We start from the raw sequence: 18,977 nt of genomic DNA, 5'->3' as shown, positions 1-18,977 counted from the left end.
CAATGTTAATGAAACAATGGTGTTTTAACATTTGACCTTCTAGTTCAGAGCGGCCTCCCGGGTAGTGACTGGACCGAGGTGTCTCCCTTTTCCTCTGTGTAGGAGAAGTGTCTGCCTTTTCCTCTGTATCCCTCATTTGGTCTCTGTCTGTGTTAACCCTTCCAGTCGAGTGGCCGTGGGGCGCGGGGGCTGCGTCGGCACCGTCACCCTTCTCCCCTCCCGCACCGTCGGCCTTGTAAATAGAGTGCTGCTTCCTTTCAGTTAAACCTGCACTTTCTAACGTGATCAAAAAGGGAAAAAATGGAGAAATATACATCAAGGTTGGTTGAGGTGTTTTTGTATAATCCTTGTTTTGACCATGAGCTTTTTATTTGCTTCGAGGGGATTGTCTCCCTCTGTGTAAGTCCCTCGGGCTCCCTTGTAGCCGCTGTGTAGCCAACAGGTAGACAACAGGCCACTCGCTGGTGCTCCTTGCTCCTCTTCTCCTTCCCCAGTGAATAAACTGAGCTATTTCTAGTTGGTCTACTTCTGTTCCTGTCAAACCCCTCAGTCTGCCCTTGTGGGACTCAGCTTGAGTTGGTGTGGGGGAGTGGAGCGCAAGGCCCAGACGAGGAGGAGCGAGCAACGTGCGTCGCCCCAGACGCTAAAAGTAAAGTAATGCTAATCATCATCATCATCATCATCATGTTGGAGGAATTTGCAGTAACTTTATTTCCTGCTAGCTTAGCAAACTAACTGCTTGTGAAGCCTCGACTTGGAAGACACCCCCCCCCCCCTCCCCAGCCCTGGGTGTGGGACTGAGCCTGGAAAAGGAGGTGAAAGCTGCTCGCCCCGCGCCCCGGTGCCGCTGCGCTGGGGGAGCTTCAGGCAGCCCGGCCCGGGGAGGAAGGCCCAGCACTACCTGATTGTACGGCAAACAATAAATTTAAAATCAAAAAGTCTGTTACTCGATTAAATTGGTGATGAGAAACTCAAAGCCCGAGGCTGCATCTCTCCAGGCGGCGCGGGGCCGGGGGCAGAGCGGCGCTTGGGCCCTCCCCCTCGGCTGGTGGAAACAGCAGCAGCAAGGGAAGGTCCAGGATTAATCCCCATGCCTACAATTTTTTACTTAATCTTTTAATATTTTTGCTACTCCACTCTGGCTTTTTATTTAAAAACACATTCTTTTTGTACCACTTACTGTATCAAATTGTATAAAAAGATCACTGTCCCATTCTTGGTCGTACCAAGAGCAAATAAAAGCTTTTATAAACTTGCATTGGTCACTTCCTCGGCCCTGTTCCATCCCCTTTCCCCCCTCCCCGGGTGCCGGGGTACAGAGTGAGACCTCCCCTCGAGCCTGGGGGCTGCAGAACAGCTTTGGGCTGCTGCTGCTTTTGCACCTCACACCGATGAGCCCTGGGAGGCACAAGCTGCTCTCTGCTGCTCGGAGGCTGGTTGGCTGAGGGCAGAGCTCTTCTGTCTTTTCTACAGAAGAGCTTCAGGCTGTTATTTTCCAAGAGCAAGACGCGGTGCTGCCAGGGTTTGGGGGTACAGCCGGAGCCGGCCAGTGCCCCGGGGGTCTCCGGCTCCTCTCAGGGGACCTTTACCGGTGCGTTTAAGGGACGCGGTGGTTCCAAGCCCATCCCTCGGATGCAGGTGTGAACTCGGGGCCGGGTTTCCCACTCCCCGCAGCCCCCAGGGCTGTTCCAGCAGCCTCTGAGCCGCCGTCCTTCCCCACGGAGCGGGACCGGCCCCCTTCTCCCCGGCCGGGCGCCGCTCCCCGAGCTCCTGCCCGCGGGCAGCGGGAGCGTGCGGGGATGCCAGGCGCCGCGAACGGCGGGGGCGGCTGGCGGACGTGCTTCTGCTGCTCTGCTCCCGCTGCCATGGTGTCGGTAACCGGGAGAGAGGGGGTGGTGCTGCCAAAGCTGCCGCTGCGGCCCCGAGCGTGTCAGGGCTGCGGGTGCAGCCCCTTCCCAGGAGGACGTGGGGAGTAACTCGGCAATCCTGGATCCTCCCCAAGCCCCGCGGCTCAACCGTGTTATGCGGTGGGGAGGGAAGGGTTTGTCCCTGGCCAGGTCACTGCTGAAAGAGCCGAGGCCGTCGGCATGAGGACTGCCCGTGGCTTGTGCCAGGGGGTCCCAGGGGGCCTCGGGGACCCGGCAGGGACCTCCCCCACGGATAGCTCTCAGTGTCCTGCTTGTCAGAGTCACTCCCTCAGAGAGTCCGGAGTCTTTCCTCATCTTCCTGCTGCTGCATTGTCCCTGCTCCTTCCCCATCTCTGTTCCATCCTCGTCCCTGCTCCATCCCCGCCCCTGATCTATCCCCATCCCTGCTCCATCCCTATCCCTACTCTGTCCCCATTCATGCTCGTTCCCAGTTCCATCCCTGTCCCTGTTCCGTCCCTCTACCGGCTCCTTCCCCATCCCTGTTCCATCCACCTCCCTGCTCTATGCCTGTCCCTCCTCCTTCCCCATCTCTGCTCCATCCCTGCCCCTTCCCTGTCCCCGCTCCTTCCCCATCCCTGTTCCATCCCCGTCCTTGCTCCTTCCCGGTTCCATCCTCGCCCCTGCTGCATCCCCGTCTCTGCTCCACGCACATCCCCACTCCGTCCCCGTCCCCCTTCCTTCCCCATCCCTCCTTACTCTGGGACATTTTTGTGTGTCCCAACACGTTTGTCCTTCGCTCCGGCGGCCCCCGCTGCTGCTTCCACGGCACCTTTGAGACCCCTCCTCCCCATAACACTCCCCGGACCCACCACTGCGCCGAGTCGGGGTGTCAGGCCGGAGCCCCGCGCTATGCCTGGGGGTACTCGGGGGACAACAGCCGGGCGTCGCGTCCCCCGCCGTGCTGCTGTCCCTGGAGGGGGGAAATCCCCGCTCCCCGTGCCAGTGCCATTCGTGTCTCGGGTCTTTGCGGCGGCGCTGGAGCGAAGGGTCCCGGGGGGGCACGGGGGAGGTGTAGGGCGGCATCGGGCTCCTCCGCCCGGCTCCTTCCCCCGCAGACCCCCAAGTCTCATCGCTTCCATCCTCCGTGTCTCCTTGCGGAATCCCTGCGGCTCCGCACGCGCCGGCACCGGTACGGGGCGGGGAGGAGGGGGGTGCGGCAGGGGTCCCCCGCTCTTTCGACGGCCAAAGGAAGCGGAGCAACCCCGGTACTCGCCGAGGGACCCGAGGCGGCGGGGCTAAGCCTCCCCGGTAGCCCTGGGCGAGCAGCTCCGCCTTTCCCCCCGGGAGCAACCCCCGCCTCGGGGGGTCGGCCGACCCGGGGGGGTGCGGGAGGGTGTCCCCGCCGGGGTCCCCCCCCCCGCCCGCCGCCGCCGCCGCCGCCGCCGCCTCCCCCCGCCCCCGGCGCGGAGGGGGGTGCGGGGGGGTCCCGCCTGCCGAGGCGGGCGGGCAGGAGGGGCCAGGGGCGGGCGGGGGGCGGCTCCCGGGCTGCCCCCCCGCCCCCCGCCCCCGGCCCCGGCCCCGGCCCGCCGGCGGCGATGGAGCCCGGCGCGGCCGCCCGCCCCCCCCGCGGCCCGGGGCCGGCCTGAGCCGCGATGCGATGCGATGGAGAAGCTGGCGGCGGGGCTGGCCCGGCTCCGGTGGAGCCCCGCGGCGATGCCCCTCGACGCCATCGTCAGCCAGTGCCGGCTGCCCACCCTCGTCTGCCTGGGGCAGGGTGAGCGGCCGGGCCGGGGGAGGCCGCGGTGGGAGGGAGGGAGGCAGGGAGGGAGGGATGAAGTACGGAAGGGGAGATGAAAGCTGGAGGGATGAGGAGGAGGAGGGAGGGAGGCTGGAGTGATGGGGAAGAGGGAGCGAGGAAGGATGGAGAGGCAAAAGAGAGGGGAGGAAGGCGAGAGGGACGAAGAGGAGGGAGGCTGGAGTGATGGGGAGGAGGAGGAAGGAGGGAGGAAGGCTGGAAGGACCAGGAGGAGGGAAGACGGAGTAGTGGGGAGGAGGAAGAGGGAGGGAAGGAGGCCAGAGGGACGAGAAGGAGGGGGAGAGGAAGGATGAAGAGGTTGAGGAGGAGAGGGGGAGGAAGGCTGGAGGGACCAGGAGGGAGGGAGTGATGGAGAGAAGTGAGGAAGGCTGAAGGGAGGGGTAGAAGGCGGAGGGACAGGGAGGAGGGAGTAAGGCTGGAGAGTTGTTGGAGGAGGAGGAGGAGGAGGAGGAGGGAAGGAGTAAGACTGGGTGGTGGGATGGGGGGTGAAGGAGCAAGGTGGGAGATAGGAAGGCTGGAGAGGTGAGGAGGAGGAGGGAGAGAGGCTAGAGGGATGGGGAAGAGGAGGAAGGAAGGCTGGAAGGATGAGGAGGAGGGAGAGGGAATACTAGAGGGGTGAGGACGAGGAAGGAAGGCTGGATGGGGGAGGAAGAGGAGAAGGGAAGGCTGGAGGGATGAAGAGGAGGAGGGAGGAAGATTGGAGGGATGAGTAAGAAGGAAGGAGGAAGGCTGGTGTGCTGGGGGTTGGTTGTGTGGGGTCCAGGCCGCCTCACCGCCCCCAGCCGTAAGCCTGGTCTCTGATTGTCCCCATCACCCCTTCCTGGGACACACTGGTGGCACCAGGCTGGCAGGGGCTCAGAGCCACCGTGTGCCCGTGTGCACCCTCCCCAGGACACAGCTGGGCTGGGAGGGGGTCCCTGACTGTGACCCCCCGCAGGGGTTGAGGGGAGTAAGGAGGTGCTGAGAGTGCCCAGGCAGCAGCGCAGGTCACCCCGGGGGGGCCGTGCCTGGGGTGCCCCCCATCAGGGTCCATCCTTGGGCGCAGAGTGGGAAGAGCGGGGGGTGGGGGCAGCAGCGGGAAGCGGGGCGGGGGGGGCCTGTGCTGTCCCCGGCTCAATAAACTTCTTGTTTGCAGCGGCTGCAGCTTTTCAGGGGGGACAAAGAAATTGTTTCCCGGGCAACTGGTGGCTCTTGGCAGCGGGCACCTGCTCATCCCTGCGGCCGTCCCTCCGGCCCCCGGGCGGCCCCCGCCGGGTGCCCCAGGGAGCGGGGGGGGGTCGCCGGGTGCTGACGGCCCTGTGCCCCCCCAGGCGAGCGCGTGGAGGGGGTGAGCGCCCAGGACGTGCTGCTGGTCCACTCCTGCCGGCAGTGGACGACGGTGACGGCTCACAGCCTGGAGGAGGGACACTACGTCATCGGCCCCAAAATCGATATCCCTCTCCAGTACCCAGGTGGGGGGCAGCGGTCGGGGCACGGTGGGTGGGGACAGGGGGAGTGTCACTGTTTCCATGTCCCCCCCTCTGGCTCCAGCGGCTGAACTGGGGCTTCTCCAGTGTGGCCCAGTCTAGGGGATGGGGTGCTCTGTTTGGGGGGGCTGCCCTCTCCCCCACTCTGCCTGAAGCCGGGAGGGCGTGGGGTGGAGGGGCAGGGATGGGGCAGGAATGGGATGGCGACAAGGACAGGAATGGGGATGGGACAGCGATGGGGGTGGAATGAGGACAGGGATAGGAGAGGGAGTGGGATGGGGACAAGGGAGGAGAGGATGATAATGGGAGCGAGACAGGTGGAGGATGGGGACAAGGATGGGGATGCAGATAGGACTGGATGGGACAGTGATGGGGATGAGATGGGATGGGACAGATGGAGATGGGGACAAGCACAGGGATGAGACACAGATGAACATGGAGATGGGGATGGGCATGGGATGGAGCTGAGGAAAGCAGTGGGAATGGGAACAGGGATGGGGATGAAGATGGGATGGAACAGGATGGGGATGGGACAAGGACAGGAATGGGAGTGGGGATGAGGATGGGGACAGGGCCGGGGACAGGCTGGGGCTGGCGATGCAGACGATGGTGCTGAGATGCCGGCGGCGGCCGCCGCCATAGCAAGAGCCTTAATGCCCCCTCTAAGTGCTCAGCGTGGCGGTAATGAGTCTGCTAATAAATAAATAATGGGAAATGGAGCGGGGGAGGGGTTAATCACCCATCCCAAGCCGGGGTGGGGGGCTGAGGAAGGGAGGCCCAGTCAGCGTGTTAAGCGGCTCCAGGGGCTTGGCTGGGCCCCCCCCAGCTCCGACACTGCAACTCTACTGATTTTCGCGTCCCTGTCAAGGGTCCATGGCCGGGGAGGGGCCACTGTGGCTCTTGCACCGCTCGCCACGGGGCCGGCAGCAGCCACTGAGGGGGATTAATATTCCCCTCAGGTCCGGCAGCGCTGGGTGATGCCAACAGCGGCTGTTTTGCTGCCGGATGCAGCCCACCCTGCCCCCCCTCCCCACTCCTGCCTTCGCCTCCACAGCCATAGCTGCTGCTGAGCCCCCCTCAGTCTCCTTCCCTGTGGTCTCCCACCTGAGGACTGGGGTTGGGTTTCAGGGGGGAAATGAGTGCTCCTGGCACTGTTGGCTACTCCTCTGGGCCTGCTCCAGACAGGTTCCTTCAGCCACAGTGCCACTTTGAGGGGGTCTCTGCAGCTCTGAGGGGGGCTGAGACACCCAGGTGCCCAGAGCTTTGTGCTTTGTTCTACCTCAAACTACCCCCCTTGACCCTGTGTGTGTGGAGTGCAGGTGTGGGGGCTGCTCTGGTGCCCCCCTGCAGCACTTGGACACACTGGGCAAAGCCCACAGAGATTGTCCCCCAAAATAATGGGGCCCCTGGCTCATCCTGGAGGGCTGTGTTGGCCCCAAGGTGGTTCACAGGGAGTCCCTGGGGCTGAGCACTGGAGATGGGCCCCTCTCATCACTGCAGCTTTGTCTGTCCTATGCAGGGAAGTTCAAGCTTCTGGACCAGGACCGGGACATCCGTGAGCCCGTGCAGTACTTCAACAGTGTGGAGGAGGTGGCCAGCATCTTCCCAGACCGTGTCTTTGTCATGGAGGCCATCACCTTCAGTGTGAAGGTCAGTGTGGGGACAGCTGGGGATGGTGCTGGGACAGCAGGGGAGACTGGTGGGGCAGCGGGGAATGGTGGGGGACATCCGGGGACAGCAGGTGGTTGTCAGGGAGTGCTGGTGAGGCAGCACGGGATGGTGGTGGGACATCAGGACAGGGTGGTGGGCAAGAAAGGGATGGTGGTGGGACACCAGGGAACGGTGGGGGGACATCAAGGGTAGTGGTCGGACATCAGGAGAGGACAGTGGGCCAGCAAGGGATGGTGGTGGGATGTCTGGGGTAGGTGGTGGGAATAAGGAGGTGGTTGGGGTAAAGTGGGGGTTGGTGGTGAGAGACCAGGAGATGACAGTAGGATAGCAAGGGATGATGATGAGAGTCAGAGGATGGTGGTGGGACATCACGGGTAGGCACACTGTAGGTAGTGGTGGGACATCAGGAAAGAATAGAAGGACAATGAGGTGAGTGGTGGGACATCATGGTGGGAATAAGGAGGGGTAGTGGGAAAGTGGGAGTCGGTGGTGGGAGATGAGCAGAGAACAGCAGGACAGCAAGAGACAGTGGTGGGAATGAGGGCATGGTGGTGGGACATCGAGGGGAGGTGGTAGGATGTTGTGGGAGGTGGTCAGATGTCAGGAGCGATTAGAGGGATGGTGAGGTAGTTGTGGACATGAAGGGCTGTCGGTGGTGGAACTTCAAGGGTTGTTGTTGTGGCATCAGGACACAGCAGCGGCACATTACGGGATGGTGGTGGGAGGCAGGGGGCAGTGCCGGGACAGCAGGTCCCACGGCGCGGCTGTGCCGGGGCAGGTGGTGTCGGGGGAGTTCAGTGAGGACAGCGAGGTGTACAACTTCACACTGCACGCGGGGGACGAGCTGACGCTGATGGGCCAAGCCGAGATCCTCTGCGCCAAAACGGTGAAGGAGAAGTCGCGCTTCAACAGCATCCTGCGGAAGCTGGGCAAGGCGGCGCCGGCGGCGGGGGCCAGGCAGGTGAAGGGCAAGATGCCCTGCCTGATCTGCATGAACCACCGCACCAACGAGAGCCTCAGCCTGCCCTTCCAGTGCAAGGGCCGCTTCAGCACCCGCAGCCCGCTGGAGCTGCGGCTGCAGGAGGGCGAGCACACCATCCGCAGCATCATCGAGAAGGTGCGGCTCCCTGTCAACGTGGCCGTGCCCACCCGCCCGGCCCGCAACCCCTACGACCTGCACGCCATCCGCGAGGGACACTGCTACAAGCTGGTCGGCATCATCTCCAAGACGGTGGTGCTCTGCTGCATCCTGCGCCGGGACGAGCTGGTGCCTTTCCACTTCCTCCTACTGACCGACATGCCCCGCTTCCAGCTGCCCGAGGGGCTCCTGGCCGGCGACCCGCAGCTGGAGAAGCTGCTGCGCGACAGCGCTGCCTATTGCCACGACCGCTTCAACCCCGACGAGTACTCGCGGGCGGTGCGGGAGGCCAAACCGGATTTTTCGGAGGACTGCGGCAGCCCGCGGCGCCTGCGGCTCTGCCTGCCCGCCTGCGCCCGGGACGAGCTCAGCCAACCCCTCCAGCGCCTCTCCCTCTGCGCCTGCAGCGCCGCGGCGCCCCGGGAGCCCCCCGCCCGCTGCCAGCCCCCTCGGGGCGTCGCTCGCGGCTCCCCGCGCCCGCCGCTACCCGACTTCCCGGACCCCGACCGCGAGTACATGACGCCCGACTGGGCCGAGCCCGAGTTCAGGACTCAGGAGCCGCTGGAGATCCCCTACGAGGAGCTCTGGAGCAACCCCAGCCCGGAGGGCTGCTGCGAGCCGGGCAGCGTCCGCCACGACCTCGTCTCCTTCGGGACCGTCACCCCGCGGGGCTCCCCGCACCGCCGCGGCGCGCCCGGGGACGAGCCCCGCGGGGACACCCCGCCCCCCGTGCCACCCAAATCCGAGGCGGTAAGAGCACGTGGTCCCGCCCTCGGCGGTGGGGGATGGTGCCCGGGGGTCCCGGCGGCCGGTCCGGCCGGGGGTGGCGCACCGCTACGGCCGGGCAGCCGGCTTCGTGGCACAGTCAGCCCCATGGCACACGGCTCCAGGGCACAGCCAGTCCCACGGCACAACCAGCCCAACCCCTTCCCCGGGTGCTGTGGGGCTGGGAGCCCCATCCCCTGGCTCCAGGGTCCCTCCCCAGTCACCCAGAGCCTCTGGGGCTCCCTGGCACCATGGGGCACACAGTTCCCCAGAGCTTCCCATTACCAGAGGGGTACCTGAATCCTCAGGACACCCTTCTAACCCCATCTTTCCAGGGCTCCCCTGCATCGTGGGGTGCCCACAATTTCAGGCTCCCCTTTGCCGTGGAGTATCCACATTTTTTTGGCTCCTGCCCACGGAGTGCGCAGTTCTCTGGGGCTCGCCGTCGGTACCCAGAGCTTCACGGTACAATCGGGGCTGGCTGTCCCGAGCCCCGCTCCAGCCGTGGGTCGGGACGGGAGGGGCAGATCCTACCGTGACGGGGCCCCTGACGGCACTCATCCCCCTTCCAGGTAAAGGAGGAGTGTCGGCTGCTGAACGCACCCCCGGTGCCGCCCCGGGGCAGCCGCCTCCCCGCACCCTGCAGCCCCCCGGCGCCCCACAGCCCCCCGGCGGGCCTGCGCTGCCCGAAGCTGCCGCCAGCTCCCTCGCCCAGCCCCAGCCTCTCCTACTACTCCTCGGGGCTCCACGACGGGTGAGTGGCTCCGGCCGAGGGGGTGCCGCTGTGGGGACCGGGAGAGGGGGGACGGGACACACACACGCAGTGCCGGGGTGACGGCGCCGCTCCCCTTCCCCGCAGGTCGGCCCCGCGGAGCGGCAGCGGCTCGCCCTCGCCCGACGCCTACTCCCTGTACTGCTACCCCTGCACTTGGGGCGACTGCAAAGCCGGGGACCCCCCTGGGCGCCCGCTGCCCGCCGCCACGCAGCCCCCCGCCTCCGCCTCCTGGTCGGACCCCTGGGCTTACGCCGAGGCGGGCAGCGGCTGCCCAGGGTCCGAGCCTCCCCTCAAACCCTTCCGCAGCTGTCCCCGCCTCAAACCCCCTCACCCCCAAAAGCGCTTCGCCCCTTTCGGAGCGCTCAACCCCTTCGCCGGTCCGTCCTCCGAGTGGCTGGAGAACCCCGAGTGGCCGAAGCCTTCGGCCCCATCCGCCCCTCCCTCCTCCTCCTCCTCGCCGGAGCCCTTCGCCCCCGCCGAGGAGCCGGCAGCACCTCCCCGCCCCCCCAAGAGCTTCGAGGGGGACGGGATCGTGCTGCGCGGGGCCGAGGGCGGCGTCACCCGCCTGTACGTGGCGCAGGGGCTCATCGAGGTGCCGGCGACGCGGGGCGAGGCGGGAGCCCCGCCGCCCGCCCCCCGGCCCTGCGGGGACGGCTCTCCTTGGTTACCGCCCGCCGACCTCTCGGCCCTCTCGCTGGAGGAGGTCTCCAAGTGCCTGCGCTTCATCGGCCTCTCCGAGGACGTCGTCAGCTTCTTCGCCCGCGAGCGCATCGACGGCAGCATCTTCGTGCAGCTCAGCGAGGAGATCCTGGCCGACGACTTCCGCCTCACCAAGCTCCAGGTGAAGAAGATCATGCAGTTCATCAAGGGCTGGCGCCCCAAAATCTAAATGCCAACCAGGGACCCCCCTGGGACTGGGAGGTGGAGGGGGAAGACACGACACGGACTCCCACGGCACTGCCTCCCCTTGCCGCGGCTGTGCCCACAGCCTGAGGGTCTTCTTCCTCCTCCTCCGCAGCTCGGCCCTATTGCTCAGCCCTCCCCCCTTTAACACTGGACAGTAATTTTGGCCCAAAAAGGCTGGAAAATACTGGAGTTTGTGCTGACTGGTTTAACTTAATCCTTGTGGATTAGCGTAATAAATGTTTGGGAGAGAAATGAGCCACTGGAGAAGCCCCATGCTGGGGGAGGAGGAGGAAAGGGGCTCAGGGGGACACCTCCATCCCTGCACACCCTTCCCACCTCCTGGCAAGGGACTCGTGGCTCCTGCTCTGGGCTGTGTGCCTCCCAGGGTGATTCTAGGGGCCTGGATGAAAGCCTCCCCAGCCCGAGTGCCACAGCCCACCCTGAGGAAGGGAGGCAGAGATCACCCCAAGTCCCCAGCACTCTCAGGGCTGACGCTGAGGTGCTGCACAGACCCCTGAGCTCCCCAACCCCACCGCAGGGACCCTCGGGGGCACAGCTCAGCTCTCCCACCTTCCCTCAGCCCTCCCTGCAGCAGCAGGAGGCAGAGGCAGGAGGAGGTGATATCTCAGCACCCTTTTGACCAGGTGGCTTTGAGAAATGAGCACAGAAGCAACAGGAAGAGAGCAACATCCCCAGGTCCTGGCCCCAGGAGAAGGCTGGGGACACAGAGCTGGGCAGGAGGAGACTGAGCCAGCTCTGAAATCAGTGCCAGGTGCAGAGACATTTAAAGCCTTTTAGTTTAAACTGAGCTCTCCCCACGGGGAACCCTTCTGGCCTTTGGCTGCTCGATTTGCAATTACAGGCGGGTCCATCTGCCAGGAGAAGCTGGGGGGAGGGGGGCGGGCAGACAAAGGAGCTGGAGGCTCCTGGCAGCCCCTGATGGACGGCAGAGGTGACAGAGCCCGGCTTTGTTCTGCCCTTCCCGTCCCTGGGCACTGCCAGCATCCCCACTGCAGGTCCCCCAGGAGGACACAGACCCACAGGCTTGCCCCAATGCTTTATTTCCCTTCCTCAGGGAGAGGGGCTGCTGCTGCCCCGGGACACGGGAGGAGAAGCAGGAGTGAAGTCCAAACCCAGGACAGAGGGGTTTATTGAGGTGGACGGTGAGAGGAGAGCAAGGCCTAGGGCCAGGCTCCCTTGCATGGCCAGAGCTCCCGGGACACAGCACAGAGACATCCTCTCTCCCAGGAAGGAATTATCAGACCTAGCGGGGCCAGGGACGGAAGTGCCCAGCACCCAGGAGCTGATAAGGCACTTGAATGACTACAAGCCCCAAGGCCACTGTCGCCCCCTTCCTTCCTGCCCCATCTGCCTCCCCCCGGGTGCTCTGCAGATGAACCTACAGAGAATGAGGCGTTGCTGGAGAGTGGCAGCCCCAGGGTGGGCTCAGTGGTGGAATTTCTTGCCGGGGCTGTTGGCGTGGTCCAGCAGCAGCTGGCACGGGGTGAACTGGCTGCCATACACGGCCTCGTACTTGCGGAGCTTTGCCACCAGCTGCTGGGCCCCATAGGAGTCTGCATATCTGAAAGGACCTGCAGGGACAGGAGAGGAGGGTGAGGAGGAACCCAGAGCACTGGGGGCGCTGCAGAGATGAGGGAGCTACACTGGGCTGAGCTGCCCCACAGAATGTCAGGATGGTGGGGGTTGGCAGGGCCCTGCAGGCCTCATCCAGCCCAAGCCCCTGCTCAAGCAGATTCCCCTCCATCAGGGGGCACAGGAAAGTGTCCAGGCGGGTTTGGAAACCTCCCGAGAAGGAGCCTCCACACCCTCCCTGGGCAGCCTGGGCCAGGGCTCCCTCACCTCAACACCAAACAAGTTTCTCCTCTTGTGCCAGCGGCACTTGCTGGGTTCCAGCTTGTGCCTGTTACCCCTTGTCCTGGCACTGAGTGTAACAGACCAAACGTTGGCCCCGTCCTCCTGACATCCACCCTTAGGTACTTGTAAGTGTTGAAGAGAACTCCCCTAAGCCTTCTCCAGGCTGAACAGCCCCAGGTGCTGCAGCCTTTCCTCCTCACAGAGATATTCCAGTCCCCTCAGCACCTTGGTAGCCCTGGGCTGGCCTCTCTCCAGCAGTTCCCTGTCCGTCTGGAGCTGGGGAGCCCAGAACTGGACACGGGCCTCCAGATGAGGCCTCACCAGGGCAGAGGAGAGGGGGAGGTCCTTGCCCAAAAGAGACCTGTGGCTTCTCAGAAGAGCAACCAGTCAACAGTGGTGTTTCCCAGGGCTCAGTGCTGGGGCATGTTCTGTTTAACATCTGGCTGAGGGATTGAGGGCACCCTCAGTCAGTTTGCAGATGACACGAAGCTGTGTGGGAGTGTAGATATGTGTGACAGCAGGAAGGCTCCTCAGAGGGCGCTGGCCAGGCTGGAGCGATGGGCCGAGGGCAATAGGATGAGGTTTAACAAGGCCAAGGGCTGGGTTCTGCCCCTGTGCCACAGCAACCCCAGGCAACGCTCCAGGCTGGGGCAGAGGGTTGTAGTGAAGTGGAGGTCTCTTCGCTCCAGTAATGATAGGACAAGAGGAAACAGCCTGAAGTTGCCCCAGGGGAGGTTTAGATTGGAGCTGAGGAAGAACTTTTTCCCTGAGAGGGTTGTCAGCCCCTGTCCCAGGCTGCCCAGGGAGCTGGTGGAGTCCCCATCCCTGGAGCTATTGCAAAGCCGTGTAGCTGAGGTGCTGAGGGACGTGGGTTAGTGGTGGGCTTGGCACTGTGAGGAGAGGGGGTGGACTTGATGAGCTTAAAGGCCTTTTCCAACCAAAATGATTCTGTGATTCTAGGGCCTACTCCCTGCCTGCTCCCCTGTGTCAAGTAGAGGCAGACAGGTTGGTTAGGAGGGGCTGAGGCACCAAGCTCATCTGTATGAGAATGCAGAAGTTATGTGACTGGAGCACTACTTCCTGCCCCAGAGCCCTCACTGTCCTTCAGTGGTGACCCAAACCTTGGCTTATGCTCTATCCACTGCCTAGGCCATCCAGCCAGGCTGCAGATGGCTCCAGAAGAACTTTGCCCATGCACTTGACTTGAAGCTTGCCATGCACAATTGCTGGGGTGACCAGCTCGGCTTTGGTCTGTGCTACAAGAGAGCACAGGGCAACGGTGGGTCCTCAGGTACCACTTCCCAGCTCCGTGAGCAGCATGAGGCAGGTTTCCCAAATGCCTCTCTGTCCACCTGGGCAAGAGATTGGCTTTCAGACTGCAACTCAAATCTGTCCTTCACACCTGATTCAGTTCTGCTGGCTACAGCCCAATGGGCAAGCCTACTGAAGGTTTCGGGCCGTGCTCCAAAGCCTGACCCCAGCCCAGGCCCAAGCCACTCACCTCCCAGGCACGGCGGGAAGCCCAGGCCAAAGACAGCGCCGATATCTCCCTCCACGGGGTTGCTGAGGATTCCCTCCTGCAGGCACATGGCTGCCTCATTCACAAACCTCGTCACCAAGCGCATCTGGATGTCCTCTTCAGTGCAGCTGCAAGGAAAGGACTGTCAGGGCTGTGCAGGGAACAGCAAGAGAAACCAGCACAGGCTGGAGAGAAGATGGCTTCCCACTGGAGACTCCTGAGCTGCATGAGGGTAAGGATTACATTCTGTGATGTGTCCTGAAGTAGCCATGTAGGAATGGAAAGGAATCCCAGAATGGTAGGGGTTGGCAGGGCCCTGCAGAGCTCATCTAGCACAAGCCCCTGCTCAAGCAGGTTCCCCTCCATCAGAGGGCAAAGAAATGTGTCCAGGTGGGTTTGGAAACCTCCCAAGAAGGAGCCTCCACACCCTCCTTGGGCAGCCTGGGCCAGGGCTCCCTCACCTCAACACCAAACAAGTTTCTCCTCCTGTGCCACTGGCACTTGCTGAGTTCCAGCTTGTGCCCGTGACCCCTTGTCCTGGCACTGGCCACCACACAACAAACACTGACCCCATCTTCTCCACACCCACTCTTTAGGTACTATATAAGCATTGATGAGGTCCCCCCTCAGCCTTCTGTTGTCCAGGCTGAACAGCCCCAGGTCCCGCAGCCTTTTCTCCTCACTCAGATGCTCCAGTCCCCTCAGCATCTTGGCAGCCCTGCACTGGCCTCTCTCCAGCAGTTCCCTGTCTCTCTTGAGCTGGGGAGCCCAGAAAGGGGCACAGGACTCCAGACGAGGCCTCATCAGGGCAGAGGAGAGGGCAGGGAGAACCTTCCTTAACTTGCTGCCCACAATCTCTTTATGCCCCCCAGGATGCCATTGGCCTTCTTGCCCACGAGGGCACATTGCTGCTCATGTTCATTTGCTGCCCACCAGCACTCCCAGGTCCCTCTCTGCAGAGCTGCTCTCCAGAAGGTCATCCCCAGCCTGTCCTGGTGCAGGGGGTTGTTTGTCCCCAGGGCATCTTTTGGCACACACAAGCACTGATACATTTGAGGACGTTCCACTTCTGCCAGCACAGGCTCTCCAGAGCCAGTAGCCACCACCTGCATGCTAGCTGGGAACTGCAGTGACTCTGTGTGGTGATTTCCTCCAGCACTGCTGCTGAGGGTGGGCACTCAAGCCCACATGGTTACTTACACTTCAGGGTTGGCTGGCATTTTGAATCGTGCCAAGATCTCATCCATGCCAGAATTCAAGCTCCTGTTCTTCACCCCCTCCTGGTAAATGTAGAAGCCCTTCCCTGCCTTGCGACCTGTGGTATAAAGAGAAACAGTCACATCCTGTCACATGTCCCTTTGCTCCTGACACATTTGTCTCCTTGTGGGTCCTGTTGGCTCCAGCAAATCCTCCCAGCACAGGCAGCTCCTCTGTACTTCTGTTGCCACACCAAGGAGGGGAGTCCATGTCCAGCTGGCTCCTTGGCATGTTGTTGCCACTGTGCCAGGCCCTAATGCCTTCATAGAATCACCCAATGGTGAGGGTTGGCAGGACCTTGCAGAGCTCATCCAGCCCAACCCCCTGCTACAGCAGGTTCCCCTCGATCAGGCCCATAGGGATGTTTATTTCCAGCTCTCAGTTGCTGCTCCCCACATCCCAGAGCACTTGTGCCAAGGGCACAGAGAGAGGTTCAGGACATACTGCCTGCTGCCTCTGTTCTGGGCAGCAGCTTTGCCTGCTCCTGCTGTTCCTGCCCAGGAAGGTCTGGTGCAGCTGGGTGGGATTCCTGCCCCATTCCCACCGCTTTCATCCGAGGCAGAAGAGGCTGATGGATGCTAATCCTTTTTCCTTGAACAAAGGGGAAACACCTTGGACTCCCACAGCCTGGCATCTCACCTAAGAAGCCTTTTTGAACCATAAGCTTGAAGACCTCGATGCTGCCTCCTCCAAAGCGCTCTCCAAAGGCTTTGCCCAGGTCCTCTGCCACGTGAGTGGCCACATCCACCCCCACCTCGTCGATCAGTGTGGCAGCACCCACTGGAAAGCCAAAGGCCGTCGAGATGGCATCTATCTTCTTTGGGTCAATGCCCTCCTGCAGGAACAGAAGAGGAAGCAGTGAGGGTCCTGGAAAACCACCTCCAGGGCTGAAAGCTCTTACTCATCTTGGGTCACGGACTGTGACCAGCCCCAATAACTGTTTGGCTACAGACAGGAGCAGTACAGCCATGCTTGCAACACTCCTGACCCTCTGCTGGGGGAGGAAAGAGCCTCATCATGGCCCATGCCAAGTCTCATCAACTCACAGCTCAGCCAGGAGCAGTCTGGGAACAAGCACAACCACCAGGGCTAGTTACCCACCTCCCTTAAGGCTGGGGCTGGGATCAGCCTGACTTGGGGCAAGGAAGAATCGCAGAATCCCAGAACGATGGTTGTTGGCAGGGCCCTGCAGAGCTCATCCACCCCAAGCCCCTGCTCAAGCAGGTTCCCCTCCATCAGGGGGCACACGAACGTGTACAGGTGGGTTTGGAAACCTCCCAGGAAGGAGCCTCCACACCCTCCCTGGGCAGCCTGGCCAGGGCTCCCTCACCTCAGCACCAAACAAGTTTCTCCTCCTGTGCCAGTGGCACTTGCTGGGTTCCAGCTTGTGCCTGTTACCCCTTGTCCTGGTACTGGCCACCACACAACAAACACTGGTCCCATCCTCTCCACACCCACCCTTTTGGGATTTCTCAGCATTGATTAGAGGTCCCTTCTAACCCCTATCATTCTATGATAAGGGCTCCTCTCATCCTTCTCTTCCCCAGGCTGAACAGTCCCAGGTCCTGCAGCCTTTCCTCATAAGGAAGATATTCCAGTCCCCTCAGCATCTTGGTAGCCCTGCACTGGCCTCTCTCCAGCAGTTCCCTGTCTCTCTTGAGCTGGGGAGTCCAGAACTGCACACAGGACTCCAGATGAGGCCTCATCAGGGCAGAGGAGAGGTGGAAGAGAATCTCCCTCAACCTGCTGCCCACACTTTTCTTAATGCCCCTCAGAATGCCACTGACCTCCTTGCCCCCAAGGACACACCGCTGGCCCAGGAGCAGTACAGTTCACGTGCTTATCTGGTGGGTGCTCAGTAGCCAATGGGATACACACCTGGAGAACTCGGACCACTTCTGCCAGCATTGGCCCCAGGCACCTGGTGGTGTAGAAGCCAGGCCCATCCTGGAGATGAGGAGAGAGGAGGAAAGTAGGTGAGAAGGAGCTGCAGGAACTCATCCTCTCTCAGCAGCACAAGAGCCACATGCAGGGCAGACACGCTGAATTCCATTTCTAACAGCATGTTAGTGACTGATAAGAGTATTCTTTTTCCCCCCTGTAGGACTCAGCAGTGTGTGGAGATTTCCATTAACTTACTCCCTGGAAGCTGAGAGCAGAGTGTTTTTATTGAAAATGGGGCCTGGAGGTCTCCAGCAGGCTGCAGAAACGCCCTCACTTCACTGAGCCCAATGGGCTGAGGAGGGAACAGAATAAACGGGCAAATGAAACAGGTAGAAATGAGACCTTTCCCCACTGATACTGCTCACAGAGTGATGAGCTGCAAACTGCCATTCAGGGAGGTGGAGATGAGGGTTGGAGAGGCAGCACTGGACTTCCACTGCCCTGTTGAGGTGCTTGGGGCACTTTGACAAGCCAGTTTTCCCAGAGACTCACTCAACACTGTTGGCAACCTCATCCCTTGGTGAAAAGATCAACATAAAAATACACTCCCCAAACTGCCCTCAGCCACTCCCACAGCTGAGGCAGCATCACTGAAGCTTTTTAACCAGGGATCATGAGCCCAGCTCTACTGGGAGGGGTGTGTGTCCAACAGCAGCCTAACAAAGCACTCCAAGCTCAGGGCTCTTCAGAGGCTCTGCTGCATCCTCCTAAAGACCACATGAGTTTGTTCTCAACTGCTGTCTCTCTGTGCTGTGCTCAGTCTTCTCCCTCTGCTTGCTACAGCTCTTGCCCTACACTTACATGTGTCATTTCCACCCCCTCTCACACAAGGTTTAAATCCAGAAAGAGGATTTAATGCTGCTCATTGACTCTTATGTCCCTGCAGCTCGTCAGGAAAAAGAGGTGGAGTCTATGACTCTTGAGTCCTGTCCAGACTCCATCTCAGATGCCACTGCAGCCTTCAGGCTCCTGGAAGCTGTGTGAGGTAGGCCTGCCAGCTCCTCGTGCTGGCCCATCAGGCTATTCCTGTGCCTTCTGCCTGCTCCGAAGGACACCTGAGGGATCTTTTGGGCACCTGCCACCTTCTAACCTCCATTTTTAACTTCTCAGCATGAGCAATTAATGCCGGTGTATCTACAGCCATGTTCCAGCCTCCCCTCAGCACACAAGCCTGCTCTTCTCTTACCCCAGCTCCTATTTTGGGCAGAGTTCCCTCACCTTCACCACGATGACGACCTTGCCCTGCTTGAGGCCGACAGCCACGGCAGAAGCAGCTGTGTCCTGGGACGTTTTGTCTGTGGTGATGATTTCCAGCAGCTGCATTCTGTCAACGGGGGAGAAGTAGTGCATCCCGATCACCTAGGCAGAAGGAAGAGCTCAGGCTCAGGCAGGGGAAAGACAGATTGTGGCTCCCAGGGTGATCCCACCACCACAGAGTACCATCAACTCAGCCACAGACCCCACTGTGTCCCTCTTCAACAGGGCAGCTCTCCAGCTCCATTTCTATCCTTGGCTTTCCTGAGGATGTGGCAAAGGCCCCACAGCTCTTGCCTCAGTGAGGATTTGGGTATAATGCTTACAGGACCAGCAGTGCTGCTCTCGGTGCTCAGGTGAACTGCAGGCACTGCAGGGACTATCTGAGCAGAAGCCATACAGGACTCCAGGTGAGGCCTCAGCAGGGCAGAGGAGAGGGCGGGGAGAACCTCCCTCCACCTGCTGCCCACACTCTCTTCATGCCTCCCAGGGTGCCACTGGCCCTCTTGCACATGAGAATACACATTGCTGCTCATGTTTATTTGCTGCCCACCAGCACTCCCAGGTCCCTCTCTGCAGAGCTGCTCTCCAGCAGGTCACCCCCAGCCTGTCCTGGTGCAGAGGCTTGTTCCTCCCCAGGTGCAGGACTCTGCACTTGCCCTTGCTGAACCTCAGGAGGTTCCTCTCTGCCCCACTCTCAGCCTGTCCAGATCTTGCTGATCT

At 61.7% G+C, this 18,977-nt stretch overlaps 2 protein-coding genes across 2 annotated transcripts in view; one reads left to right on the top strand and one right to left on the bottom strand.

Annotated features, from left to right (window-relative positions):
• Positions 1 to 3,526: 3,526 nt before the first annotated feature.
• Positions 3,527 to 10,642, top strand: GAREM2 (GRB2 associated regulator of MAPK1 subtype 2). The gene is made up of 6 exons (XM_061990106.1): positions 3,527 to 3,642; positions 4,995 to 5,135; positions 6,670 to 6,800; positions 7,600 to 8,709; positions 9,297 to 9,478; positions 9,584 to 10,642. The coding sequence occupies exons 1-6, from the start codon at positions 3,531 to 3,533 to the stop codon at positions 10,386 to 10,388; spliced, it is 2,481 nt and encodes an 826-aa protein (XP_061846090.1). The 5' UTR covers positions 3,527 to 3,530; the 3' UTR covers positions 10,389 to 10,642.
• An 884-nt stretch (positions 10,643 to 11,526) lies between these two features.
• The window catches only part of HADHA (hydroxyacyl-CoA dehydrogenase trifunctional multienzyme complex subunit alpha), a 30,298-nt gene continuing 22,847 nt past the window's right edge, over positions 11,527 to 18,977 (bottom strand). Inside the window, exons 15-20 of the mRNA XM_061990777.1 lie at positions 18,219 to 18,359; positions 16,935 to 17,003; positions 15,696 to 15,891; positions 15,000 to 15,114; positions 13,782 to 13,927; positions 11,527 to 11,997 (exon numbers count right to left, since the gene is read on the bottom strand). Coding sequence (XP_061846761.1) covers positions 11,852 to 11,997; positions 13,782 to 13,927; positions 15,000 to 15,114; positions 15,696 to 15,891; positions 16,935 to 17,003; positions 18,219 to 18,359 — 813 coding nt within the window. The 3' untranslated portion in view covers positions 11,527 to 11,851. The remainder of the gene's footprint in view (positions 11,998 to 13,781; positions 13,928 to 14,999; positions 15,115 to 15,695; positions 15,892 to 16,934; positions 17,004 to 18,218; positions 18,360 to 18,977) is intronic.

Source organism: Colius striatus, chromosome 2, assembly GCF_028858725.1.
Source record: "Colius striatus isolate bColStr4 chromosome 2, bColStr4.1.hap1, whole genome shotgun sequence".
NCBI lineage: Eukaryota > Metazoa > Chordata > Aves > Coliiformes > Coliidae > Colius > Colius striatus.
The sequence above is the reverse complement of the archived record's forward strand: the minus strand, read 5'-3'. Positions and strand labels throughout refer to the sequence as shown.